Genomic DNA, 14,345 nt, shown 5'->3' with positions numbered 1-14,345 from the left:
TTACAACACACAGACAAAAGATTCAATTAACCATAACCTCCTAATCCAAAAATAGCTTTGAAACATAAGATAAAAAACAAAGAAAGATTCAAAAAAAACAAAAGTAGACTCAAAATTCACAAATTAAGAATCATACCTAAAGAATTTATAGAATTTGGACTAAAAACTATATACAGTAAAATTTCACAAAATTGGAAATAAATTTAATGTCGCACATGTGCCCAATTAATTAACCTTTTTTGTTGACTTAGTCTAGGGAATTAACTACAGAAACCCAATTACTTAAAAAAATTGAAAAGTATGAAAACACAAATTAATCTACACTATAGTTTCAATAAATTCTATTAGCCTTATCTGACCTCTTTTTATGCTTTTTATTGAGCCGAGGGTCTTTCGAACCAAGCCAAGTAAGGTCTCTTTCGGCAGGAGTAAGGAAACAGCCATCCTACCTCGGTAGGAGTAAGGTCGACACTCTAACCTCCCCAGGAGTAAGGTCTGCGTACACTCTACCTCCCCAGACCCCACGTTGTGGGATTTCACTGGGTTGTTGTTGTTGTATAGTTTCAATAAATTCATAAACTGACAAGCAAATTCGAACAACAATTTCAATTTCACGAATAAACATGAACAGCTTTTCATTTATTCAATAGATCCAACATTTAGTCAAAACTCTAACTTAAAACCCAAAAAGCATAAATCCCAAAAAAAAAAAAAAAAAAACACCAACATCCATACAAAGAACAATTTAAATAAATAAAGGCGCGGCAAAAAAAAAATTAGAGAACTATTAAAAAACATAAAAGCAAATTACCTTCAATCTTTCCTTTTTTTTTTCTTTCTTTGTTGTTCTTTGCTTTGTGGAGCGAATGCAAAAGGTTCAAAGATTTGCAGGTTAACAGCTATTTATATTTTTGTGGGCTTTGGTGATGGGTAAGATCTGACGGTTGATATTTGTAATCTGTGTGCTTTTTTTAAGTAGGGATCAACGGTTATTAAAGGTGCTAGTTGTGTTTTCTCAAACTGATTTCACGGTTAAGATTATGAAGAAAAAGGTATTTGACGGTTGAGATGCTAAGTGAGTAGTTTGTTGCGGATTGAGAAGACTCAATACTTGATTCTTATTGGTTGAAAATTGTTGAGTTTTCGGAGGAGTATATTTTTGTTTTGGGTCAGAAAAACAATATTTATTTATTTGGTTTTGGGCGGTTAACTCCACAAAACAAGAAAATAGGATTACCATAATGTTCAAAGGGTAATCCTATCTCTTTTCTTAATATTGATTGTTACACTTTCTTTTTGAAATGTTTAAAATTAATATTGTAAAACTTTGTTGTATCATTTAGGGGTCGTTTGGTTGGTGGGTTGGGATAGATAAGGATATTCTATGGATTGAAATATTCTTTGAGATTATATTATCTCACCTTCTATATAAGATAACTTACCACCATTTATACTAAAATTGTGAGATTAAATAATCTTGGAATTAAATACAAAACGACATACTTGAGACTAAATACAAAACGATATATACTCAGTGTAGTTTCATAAGTGGGTTTGTGAGGGTAGGATAGACACGGAACTTACTCCTACTTTTATGAGGTTTTATGGGGTAGAGAAGTTGTTTCCAAAAGACCCCTGACTTAAAAAAAAATGAGACATCAAAGTGACAAGACAGAAGATAGATGTAACAAATCTTGGGACTAAATAATATGCATTAATTGTAATATCTCAAGGCTATTATTCTTATCCTACCAACCACGATTTCTACACTTACGCTAAAAAGTCCTTTTGTTCATTGTAATTGCTATTAGTAGCAAATTTTTTAGTGCAATAAGCTCAAACTACCAAAGAAATTCCAATTAGACTTGCGATATTCAAATTATGAGCACAAATGTTATGTCTCATCATCTCCTGATTCTGCTTAAACAGAGAACGAAATGGTGAACGTGACGGGCCAATTTTATGCACCAGAATTATTTAAATGATAACTGCAAATCACTCTATTAAATAAGCTTTGATTGATACTGTATGATGTACAATAAAGGGCTAGTCATCCGCTATAGTATATCAAATTACACTAATGGTGTAAAAGGTCGTATATAATTGCCTGTGTATATAGCTTAAACCATTTTTTGTGGTCGGTATCAATGTAGGAGAACTGAATTGGAGCCTGCATCATTGAAGTGAAAGATAACACATCTGTTTTACAAGCATGGCAAAAAGTGTCAGCTTGGGTAATAGAGTAAATTTAGAACACAAAAAGGAAGAGAAATTGCTCAACTAATAATTAAAGAATTCAACTGCCAGCTTCTATAATACAGGATATATATGAACAAATTAGCACTAATTCCTGTAGAAACAAAAATACATGACACAAAAAACTCAGGGTGACTCTTCTATCAGCAACAGACAATTTCACCAACCAAATGCTCCCTATCAACGACTAAATAATAAAGAAAACCCCCAATTTCTACACATGAAAGAAGATATTGCTATAAACTAAGTAAACCGATCACCTAAAAGAATGTGTTTGTACTTCCAATCAGCACTTTGGTTACCAGGGTGTCTTTCTTTATCGAAATGCTGACTGGTAAGTTTCTGGATCTCTTTACATCATAAAGGGAGCATCACATATTTCACATGTCTGATGAACAGACATTTATGACAATTCAAAATCAAAAACAATCTCCAACTTTTAGAAGCTTTGCAAGTCGTCTGATAGCTGGTTGGACAGTTTCAGAGTTCGGTGAGAATGTATCAGGAAGCTTCGGGAGACAAACAGGCAAATACTCATCGCCACGTTCGCGCAAGCAAAATAGGCCAAGCACAGCACGGCAGAATATGAATCTGCACAGGAGAAATAAAGCATGTTGTTAACATCCAAGTAGGCTACTGCGACAACTTGTAACCGTGTAACAACTAGAGATTGGTTGAAACAGAAAATGCTTACCTGAGAATAAGCCGTCGTAGAAAAGGGTCAGATAAAACTTGAGCCCAAACCAAATCTAGGCTAGTCGACGTACAGAGGATCACCTCCCACTCCGCAAATGCAGTTGAGATGATGTCATCAGCCTCATCATAACAATCCTGTCGAGCAATAATATGAAAGTTAGAACGACATACAACTGCCCAGCAAAGCAATTAGCATTGCTGTCCATTTACCATATCCTTATCAGAAGAGACAAGGCCAACCAACTGGCAGAAAGCCTGTAAGGGGGCAGCCAAGAACAAAGTGAACTGACTTCCAGTTTGTGTTACATCAGTGCCTGGGTTCTTGAATGATGGCCTCAGAGGAGAGAGAAATAAAGCACTTTTTTCTCCTCTTTCTGCCCCATGTAGAACCTGGAGAACAACGGGCGATGTATCAGCAAAGAAATAGTCCTCCTCAAAGATAATAACTTGAAATTGAACTTGCAATAAAATAAATCATACGTGAAGTACAATATTTACAACAGTAATTTTCCAACCACCCAAACAGATGAGAAAAAAAAGAGCTAAATCCACCCGTATTGATGATTGGTAGGAAAAGCAATTGATTTTGAGTAGCTTTAAAGTAATTAATGAGGTGGAATAACAGCAATTATAGATTTGGAAAAATCAAACTGTCCCTTCTTCAACAATTGATCACTTCAATATGAGCCGCTTCACATAATTCAACAAACGTGATCAAGAACAAAAAACACGTAAATTTGGACATTCAGAAGTTCAACATGTTATCAAGCACAGTAAGGACTTGATCAGAACAATGAAGACAGTACAACAATTTAAAGGTCTCAAGACATGTAGGCATTTGGGAATCTTAGATGTGTGTAGTTCAGGTACGGATTCTCTGGGAAACAACTAAAGCACCGAAGAATGACCATGTATAACAGATGTTTACCACCGAACCAACCTACACTTGTATTCCACTTATTCCTTAGGAAGCAAATGAGAATAAGGTAGATTTTTACTGGACAAACACTCCACAGTTTCATAAAATACGAAGCTTTAGAAGGCCAGAAAAGATCCTCTAATTTGAGACTATCCAATCATACGCTTACTGTGTTTTGTTTGGACAAATATGCCAGATTAATATCCATAAGAAGCTGTGATAATGCCAAGTTTTTTCTCGCATCATCTGCAAATTGCATCTCATACTCACTAGACGCCACCAACATATCTTGTCATTTTCTCTCAAGAGCATTACACAGTTTCTAGACAACAAGCAGAATCCAAACACACTTTGGAATCTGTGTCTTACTCAGGGATAGATCATCATGATTCAATGAGTTAGACACAAACAAACCTGCCTTGAATGCATCGCTTTTGTCACTATCAATTATTACGAAGAGAGGTTTTCGTGTGAAAGGAATTAGATCGCCTGGATAGAGGTTATTTGAACCTGCAAGATCCCAATTGGTAAAACTTATGCAGTTAGATTTAGAATACTATGAGACAATCATAAACCATTTTATTAACTGCACATAAAAAATGTTCTGATAGTGTACCTCCACTCCTGCTAGGACCTAAGCACAAACAATTCTCGAAATATTGACCCGTATCTCCATTGGTGTTACTATAATTTTCATGCAAAGCACTCTTTTGTTCATAAGAAGTACGAGAAAGAGCACTGCCCTTCGAAGACTTTTTAGAACTTGAAGAGCTTTCTGAGTGAGAGGGGGTACTCTGAATTGTATTTCCTGGAAATACACCACAGGATTGAGATTTCAGCCACAATGAGCATATCCGGAGCTGAATTTCACTGATTAAATAGCTAACCTGATGTTTCGGTTAGGGGGGAAAAAAAAATTAAAGTGGCTAACCTGATGCAGAAATATATATTAATACCACACTCTCTGGAGGGAGCTCCTCACACATCGTGGCGACGACCTGGGGGTGCCAGAACAAAACGACTGAATAAGAAGGATACACACTAGGAGAGTCAGAAGCAATAACTCAGATCAGATATTATTCCATAATCGAAGCAGATATGGGCACTTGGCAGGGTTCAATCTTAAAATAGATTAATCTAAATAGCTATCGTGTGGACAGGTGCAAAGAAATCATTATTAACATCGAGCACTCAGGTAACATTCAGTGGGCAACATAAGCAAAAGAGGGAGATTTCAAATTCTACTTTCCATGTTTTGCATAGTATCAGGTGCTTCAGCATTTAGTTGTCCGATCAGTTCCCAAGAAAGGGAACCAAATAACTTAAAACAACAAATCAACCAGCAAGATTATTTTCTACATTCCCTTTCCTTAATATGAAGCCATATTTCAGTATCGGACTACTTAGATATGGATTAATCCAAATGGCAACACAGAGTAAACATAACGGAACTCACAGATATCAACAGTGGAACAGAAGGACGATAAAGAACAGCCTTCTTGGGATTTGGAGGCAAAGCTGGATCCATCATCTCAGCAGCCAAGTTAATATCTATCAGTCCAGAAGTTATAGATTGGTCGGTCACTGCACCATTTGCTCGTGGTTCAACTGGACTTCTTTGATAGAAAGATCCACTGGGTTCCCATTCCAAGCATTGCAGCATTCTGAAAGTGTCCAGGGTTAATTCTGCGAATTTGGCCTGAAATAAGAATGAGTATCAGTTACTTGTGCAACAAAACTGAGCACAACTTAACACTGAGGTAATTGGATGTTGTCAATACCTCATTTTTGTGATAACTTGTCAACAGTGCATCTCGAAACTTTAGCACCTTCTTAGCATGGAAGCGAGCCACGTATGGACGAGATGATGGATGTGAATCATAGAGAGCACAATATCGCAAAGGCCTGGCATCAGGAGATGGAGAATCAGCTCTTGTGAATCTAACAATTTCTTGCACCACCAGTCTCCACTCTTTGAAGTTAGTACCCTGTGAAAGTATTACTATGGTTCATCTTATGAAAAGAAGTACAGAATTTCTGTTGAAACATAGATAGTAAGTACAAGGCTAAAGCGGCTGAAGCATCACTTTATTGTTTAAAAGCAATTGGAAAATGTAATTGTGCTTCAAGCACAATCAAAGTAATTTCAACTACAAAGCAACTAATCTACCAGATTTGCATTTGGAAATGAAAAGAAGAGGTCCCAGAGCAACTAGTTCCAGAAATTAAAGTACGAGAATCATCTCCTATGTACTCAGTAACCATTGCAAAACATATGATTGCTGAGATGTAGACGGGCATAACAAAACCTGCATCCACAGTCTGAGCCTTTTGAAGATAATATGCAGAAGATCTTGCATAATATATTAATATGTGACACTTCTTTCATTAGGAGTAAGTTAAACATTTCCTCAGAAATACTTCCTTTTTGATTTTGCAGTGACGACCACTACCATTAATGATATAGCATACAACTCAATCAAACTTCTTAATGTCTCTCTCTTAAAATGTATATTACAGCTACATCTATGTGTACCTACATACACAACATATGTGTACATATCCATATATAAAAGGCAAAAGAAAGAGACGGAACAAAACAAAGAGAGTATTCCATGACACCATAGAAAAGGCAAAAGAAAGAGAGGGAACAAAGTCATGGAATGCTTCGCAGGGTTCACCATCCCCAGTGCACCTCCCCCACATTCATAATGTTAACCTTATTCGCATGCATAGGTGCAGAATGCAAGTTAAATATTCAAAACGGTTTAAAGTGTGTATGCATTTTGTTATACATCCTTATGTGTTCCTTCCAGAGTACAAAGTACAGGGGCAATTAGCACTTTTGGCAATTACGGTAAAATTAAAACCATTTTTCAGACAACGCCATCATAATATAGTGTGGAATGGTCAAAGCTTTAGGTCTGAACACCTTGAAGTAAGACAACAAAGGCACCAACGACAAAATTTTCTCCATCTCTTCTTTTTTAATCCTTTTCTTAGTTAAAGAAAGTCTTATACCAGCTCAACTCTGGAAGAAGTCATGGTATATTAACCAGTAAAAATGTCATCTCAGCTGAAACTTTTCTCCATTTTTTAAGAGAATGACCATTCTTTACTATGAACTAAAAAGACAAGTCTCCATCACTACAACCAAAAGTATACCACCTGACAGAGCTGAGTCCAGAGAAGCCATACTATGTGACTCAATTGTCACAAGTTCTCAATCACTTCAACCAATAATACATGACAAAGCTTAGCCTAGAGAATCCATATTACGTGTCTCAATAGCTCAAGTGACACTAGAAAGTTTAAATGCCGGAAATTTGGCGTGTAGTAAAAAGCGCTATTAGTGAGGCACATAATTTGCTAGAGGTAAATATGGATTCTCACTTTCCAAACAGTTGGAACGAAGCTAACTTAAGTGATCTACTGAAAAATGCTAAAAAAAAAGTCATGTTAATTCCTCAATCTAACAGCTAAATTTGTGGGTTTTAACTTTTACCCTACATCTGACAAATTCCTTTTAATTGATGGAATTCCAAACAGTTTGATCAAAGTTGACTTAAAAATCAACTGAAATCTGTTAAAATTTCATGTCAATTCCTCAATGTGACAGCTAAACTACTATATGTCTATCATACAAATAACAATTCTTCTTAATTTAAGCTTCATTTCCATAAAATTGAAGACAAAATCTACAAAATAGCACTAACTGAAACCTAATGATTTAAATATTTACTCAAATCTCATCCATCCGAGTGCGATAAACAGCAGCACCAAAACAATTACTTCCATTTTACAACAAAAAGAAAAAATCCAAGTATTTGTTACAAATGGGCTTCAAAGCCACAAAAACGGAAACAAAGTTACAAAAAATACTTGGAGACAAATTTTAGAAATAGCGGTGACTTAAACCTAACAATTTAACTATGTACTCAAAGTTCATTCATCTGAGAACGAAAAATAGCAAGCACCAAAACAATTACTTCCATTTTACCCCAAAAAACTGCAAGTAGTTGTTACAAATGAGGTTCAAAGCCACAAAAATGGAAACAAAATAATGTCAATTCCTCAATCTAACAGCTAAACTACTGTACGTCTATCATACAAAAAACAAATTCTTCTTAATTTAAGCTTCATTTCCATAAAATTGAAGACAAAATTAAGAAATAGCAATGACTGAAACCTAACATATTAAATATTTGCTCAAAGTTCATCCATCCGTGAACGAAAAATAGCAAGCATCAAAACAATTACCTCCATTTTACCCAAAAGAAAAACTGCAAGTTGTTGTTACAAATGAGCTTCAAAGACACAAAAATGGAAACAAAATTTAAAAAAAAAAAAAAAAAAAAAAAAAAAGGAAGCAGTACGGGAAAAGCAGTTTTATTGTCATCAACTAAAACATGTTAAAATTTCATGTTAATTCCTCAATCTAACAGTTGAATTACTGGATTTTTATCATACAAATGACAATTCTTCTCAATTTAAGCTTCAGTCCCACAAAATTGGAGACAAAATTTAGAAATAGCAATGACTAAAATCTAACAATTACTTCTATTTTACCAAAAAAACTGCAAGTTGTTGTTACAAATGAGCTTCAAAGCCACAAAAATAGAAACAAAATTAACAAATATGTTGATGTTTCGTGTTAATTCCTCAATCTGACAGCTAAATTACTGTATAATCTTCTTAATTTAAGCTTCATTTCCACAAAATTAGTGACAAATTTAGAAATAGCAATGAAAAACCTATAATTTAAATATTTACTCAAAGTTCATCCATCCAAGACCCAAAAATAGCAAGCACCAAACGATTACTTCAATTTTACCCCAAAAAAAACTGCAAATTGTTTGTACGAATGAGCTTAAAAGGAAATAGAGACCGGAAAAGCAGCTTTACTGTCCTCAACGATAGCTTTAAACTGCTCAATTAACAGCTTCACCATTTCAAAACTCGTTCAAAATCAAGGAAACCATTAAAAACCTAGCATAAAACCTCAACTCCTTAAGCCTGACCATCCTATCATTTCCAGAACCTTCAAAATACTTTCTATTCAAAATCGCTTCATAGAAACCTAATTTCACTAGTACTCATACATTGACTAAAGTAAAGTTGACCGATCCATAAAGTGATCTCATACGATTGACAAATTATTCTTAATTTAAGCTTCATTTCCATATAATTGGAGACAAAATTTAGAAATAGCAATGACTGAAACCTAACAACTTAAATACTTTCTCAGAGTTCATCAAAAATAGCAAGCAAGCACCAGAAAAATAGCCTAAAACTAAATTTTAATCCGAGACCTTAAGTATAGGGGGAAAAAAACACCAAATGACCTTAAGTATAGGGGGAAAAAGAAACACCAAATTATTGTTACAAGAAATAACAATGACTGAAACCTAACAATTTAGATATGTTCTCACAGTTCATCAAACATAGCAAGCCAGTACCAGAAAATGGCCTAAAGCTAAATTTTAATCCGAGGCCCTAAGTACATAAACAAAAAACACAGCAGATTGTCGTCAAAGATGAGCTTGAAAATTAACAAAGAGAACGAAATTAGTACCGGAAAAGCAGCTTTACTGTCATCAACAATAGCTTTAAACTGCTCAACAAGCAACTTCACCATTTCAACCCGGTTCAAAATCAACGAAACCATTAAAAACCTAGCATAAAACCTCAACTCTTTAAACCTCACCATTCTATCCTTTCTCGAACCTTCGAAATACTTTCTATTCAGAATAGCTTCATAGAAAATACACGATTCAAGTAAAAACCTAATTTCACTAGTCCTCATATATTGACTAAAATAAAGTTGACCGATCCGTGAAGCGATCTCACCGATCTCCCATCTTTGTAAACCACAATCAATCAACTTGACTCTATGCTCTTGTTGATATTTCCATAACTTCATATACGCTTTAAATACTTTGTGGAAATAATGGTTACTTGTTTTAGCAACTCCATATGCCGGCAAGTCACGTACACGCGCGTATTTTTTTTCGGCTGATTCTACTAACGCTCGAAATGTCTTTGGAACGACGTCGTCTGCCATTACTTTTTTACTCACCGGAAAATTTTGTATACACAGACCTATAGATACATGGAGTATTATATATATATATGGTAGGGGTGAGGGGGTAGGGGGTAGGGAGACAGGTAAGCTGTTGTGACTTGTGAGATTGAGGGAATTTTGTGAACTGTGATGATCAAAATATTCTGTTATTTTGTTTTTCTTTGTATATGATTTTTGGCATTTTTTTGATTACTCTGCTATTATAGAACTGTGAGCAGTGTAAAGTAGACGGCGATTGAAAGAGTAGGATTCCGGGAACTTATTGGAGGATTTGTTTATGTGGTGCAAATACTAAGATTTTAATTGGGCCTTGAAATAAATACTCTACCGTCTTGTTTGACATTATTCGATTACATGCTGAGTTTAAAAAGTAAAAACAACTTTTGAAATTTATGATAGAAAACAAATTTTAGATTTTTTTCTTGAAATGGTATTCTCTCTGTCTCAAATTATTTATCGTGATTACTAAATATAGTTGTCTTAAATTATTTATCATTTTAGAAGTTCAAAGCATAATTAATTATCATTTTACCCTTAGTAGAATTTTGTAATTAATGGAGATGACATATAAATAGAGTAAATATTTAATGAAGAGAGATTATAATTTAAATATAAATAAGGGTTAAGTTAGTCAAATTGTCCTCTTAATTAATATTTCTTAAGAAGCATGTAAAACAAAAAAGTGACAAATAATTTGAAATGAAGGGAGTAGTGTTCTATCTACCAAAATTAGGACAAATGAAAAGAAATTATCTAATTTTTTCATCTCAAGATTTGAACATGAGAACTCACACCTTGAATACAAAAGTTTTAAGTACTTGAAAGACGAAACAGAGATGCGATCCCAAACATCCACTAGCAATTTCGAGTTTCTGCTAACTCCAACGTCCTTGTTACAAATAAAGACTAGTTAGGCCTCAAAATGAATTTTAAATATTAGATGAAGAAAAAAGTATATTTTGTTGGTGAAATTAATCTTTGGTGATAATTTCTAGTCTACTTAGTTTGATAAGATAAATATGAACTAGAATGACACGAAAAACAAAAGCTTAAGATGGAAATTCATCTTGATTGGAGATTAAGTAAATTGTGGTTTAAGATTTGGTTTACTTTTGAAGAATTGAAATAGTTACATTGAGTACTGATGATTTTAATAATAGTAATTGTAGATTGAGCATTGTTGAATGCTCAAAAAATTCATATTACAAGAGAGCTTAAGGTGAGTAAAGGTTAATTTACTAAATGAATTTCGATAAAGTTCATATTTTATGTGTTTGATAAACTGACTGATAATGTATTTTTGTATTTTAAGCGTTTAAGGAGGCAAGTGTTTAGTTCAACATGTTACAAGTCAGTACAACCTTGTGTGACTTGCACGCCACTTGGCTCAGTTCTCAACTTATGATTTGGTTATTTGATTTGCTTATCAGTTGTGTGTATTTACGTGTGATATATTCAGATCAGTTTATCTGTGCGAGCACATTCAGTTTGGGAGAAACAGACAACCTTTTCGAGCGTGAGTGTCACACAAACCTGGACTATCAGTTATCATTTATCAGTTTATCAGTTCTCAGCCATCATATGCGGAGTCAGAATTTAAAACTTATGTACAATTCTAGATTATGGCAAACCCATAACTAACACACTGCTCTGGCCCTGCAGCCATCCCAATTTAAGGGCGTAAGATATACACAATCTTTCATTGTTGAAACTTCGATTTAGATTAGTTCCTTATGTCTAGTCTTTCTTGATTTAGAAATTGCAGTCAATCAACATAATTTTCATTTATTCCTTCTGGACTGCCTTTTTTATAGTTGTTTTAATCAAATCTTTCTTGTAATTTTATATTCTCTTGTTAGAAATGATTTGCTTAGTTGTAACTAACAATGACTATCTAATAAACTTAACAACTTAGAAAATAAGTCAAGTAACAATATACTTTATCATCTTGAATTATACTTGTTTTTGGAAAACAAACATTTACACTCTCTATAGATATAAGCTAATATTAAACCAATAGTTAAATATAATACTGTAAAAGTCTCCCTCTAAATATAACAATGAAATTAAAATGAAGAAATTAGGACGTTGAAAGTAGGTGGAGAAAGTCCAGTTAGACGGGCAAAGAGTCAAATTAAACAAACTTTAAAATTAGAAAATGAAAACGAGTAGGCGTTGATCTTGGCACGAATTAATCAACAAACGATTAATTAAATCTGTCGTTGAATTTCTAACGTGCATAAAGCCAAAATTTTGACTAGCTGTTTAAAAGGAATCTAATATATACATTGAAATATGTACTTGTATTTTATGATTCGCTACTTCTTTTTCTTTTTGTTTTGTTTAATCCTTTTCAGAATGAATGTCTTTAAAATCCACTTGCATTGGCAGGTGGAATATTCAGGTAAATAGATTTTAAAAATCTTCTTTACAGAAAGTGCTAGCAACTCTTTTGTGGTATTTGAATTTGATTTTTCGTTTGGTATTGAAAAGAAAATGATTGGATTGGATATTTTTTTGAAAGAATTAATTTTTTTTTAAAATAGTGCTTTTTTGGAAAAGTTTCATTAATCTTATAACGTTACAAATGCTTTCGATATTTTTAAAAAAGAAAATCTTAGAGTCCAATCCTGAGATTTATAAAAAAAAATTGTTTTGCAATTTAGTGCCCAGATGAAAGTCCTTTTGAGAAATTTTGTTTCAATGTATGACCTTTTCTCCCTCAGTATGTTTATTTTCTTATTTTCTACCGACGATTTTTCAATTTTTGTCATTTTTATTGAAGTATTTTAGAGATTTTTTAACTAAAATTTTCTATCTAATATTCCTATCTCCTTAATACACCTATACACGAACATATATTATACACAGAACATGTGCATGTCTATACTACTACAACAAATAGGACTATGAATATACCTAGGGGAGGTGAGAGTGGGGTTATTATTCATTAAAAATATTATGAGAAGTACACCTAATCATATGAATATTATTTTCACATTTTTTCCATTAATAAGTGGCCCTTTCGAAAGAATCCTTTATGTACATTGGCTTACTTGATCATGCGCACGAAATTATTTTTACATTATTATGTAGTCTTATTTTTCTTTTTCGTCAACTCCATCATCACCAGCACACGAGGTTATTTTTATAATAGTAATTTTTTTCTATATATTACGAAATAATTATTCCAAAGTTTCCAAACAAGATGGTTGGAGCATTTTGAGTTAATTCGTCAGCATACTTTTAAACTATAATGTTTAATTTGTGCAACTTCTTTTCTTTAGTTCTGACGAGGTAGATTAATCATCCAAAACAGTGAAATGCTTGTTTAGTTCTCACATATCTTTACGGGTTCTAATTTATTTTCCTTCTTTTCTTTTTTCCTTTTCTAAACATGCAATCAGGGAGGAGCTACGGTATTAGAAACGGATTCTAAAGAATCCAGTAACTTTTGTTTACACCTCTATATTTGTAGTAAAAATTCTATCAAATATTTAACTGCGAATGAGTAACTAAAATGAGCTATGAATTTTGTGATGATTTCATAATTAATAAACTTCAAATCCTGGTTCTGCCTCTGTATTAAAATGGGTGTTATATTGGTATATGGTGTCTAACATACTTATAAATTAGGCACACCAAATTGATAACCACTTAAATTTGATTTACGCAATCGAACTATAAGCAGCTGAACACATGATAAAGTTTTTTTATTAGACACTTCCCCTCATATATTGGAAAAGTTTTTTGCGCGTATTCTCAAGCTGTCATTACATATGTAAGTTAATCACATAAAATATGGCTCCTCTCGTAATTATTCACTTCATCGTCAATTGGGAACAAACCTGAGGTTTTACGGCTTGTTGAGGTTAATGCCCATAATTGTATGACGTGACATATTTTAATTTGTTAACTTATTTACGTAATGGGTACTTGAGAACAAGCACAAAAGTTTTTCCAAAATTTTGAATCGAAAGTTTCTGATAGGGATACTTTATCATGTTTTCAAGTGCTTAAAGTTAGAGTGTGTAAATTTCATTTACTAACAGATAATTTGTGATGGAGGGATACCAATTTTATTGATTTGTTAAAAAAGGGAAACTTAGGGACGTTGTCAGGCAGCTTTGGATTCCTAGATTATTGTTGTGGGGTTTAATGCTTCTATTGTTTGTCACACCCTCCATAGCTATGTTGGTGAAAGTAGAACAAAACACATAGAATTAGGCAACCAAAACACCTAATTATGCTGCTATGTATTTTTAGGTGAAAAGAGCATAAGGTGGTTTATAGGAGTGTAAGTAAAAGTGGAAAAAGTTAGGGTATTTTACTTCTTGGAGTCTAAAGTAACACTATATGCGCTTGCGCACATTATCGACTACCAATCTG

General features: G+C 33.5%; 1 protein-coding gene across 2 annotated transcripts; it reads right to left on the bottom strand.

The window, feature by feature from the left end:
- Positions 1-2,263: 2,263 nt before the first annotated feature.
- Positions 2,264-10,261, bottom strand: LOC132059009 (uncharacterized). 2 transcript variants are annotated; one of them, XM_059451468.1, is made up of 9 exons: positions 9,447-10,259; positions 5,653-5,859; positions 5,328-5,570; positions 4,803-4,869; positions 4,488-4,679; positions 4,290-4,381; positions 3,163-3,342; positions 2,951-3,087; positions 2,264-2,847 (listed from the first exon to the last, which is right to left on the bottom strand). In XM_059451468.1, the coding sequence occupies exons 1-9, from the start codon at positions 9,933-9,935 to the stop codon at positions 2,676-2,678; spliced, it is 1,779 nt and encodes a 592-aa protein (XP_059307451.1). In that variant the 5' UTR covers positions 9,936-10,259; the 3' UTR covers positions 2,264-2,675. The 2 variants fall into 2 exon arrangements, 1 of the variants encoding a protein (XP_059307451.1); XR_009415476.1 differs by lacking the exon at positions 2,264-2,847 and having other exon boundaries at positions 4,286-4,381; positions 9,447-10,261.
- Positions 10,262-14,345: the final 4,084 nt, after the last annotated feature.

This window comes from Lycium ferocissimum, chromosome 6 (genome assembly GCF_029784015.1).
Source record: "Lycium ferocissimum isolate CSIRO_LF1 chromosome 6, AGI_CSIRO_Lferr_CH_V1, whole genome shotgun sequence".
Lineage (NCBI taxonomy): Eukaryota > Viridiplantae > Streptophyta > Magnoliopsida > Solanales > Solanaceae > Lycium > Lycium ferocissimum.
Note: the sequence above shows the minus strand (reverse complement) of the source record. Positions and strands in the feature narration are given on the sequence as shown.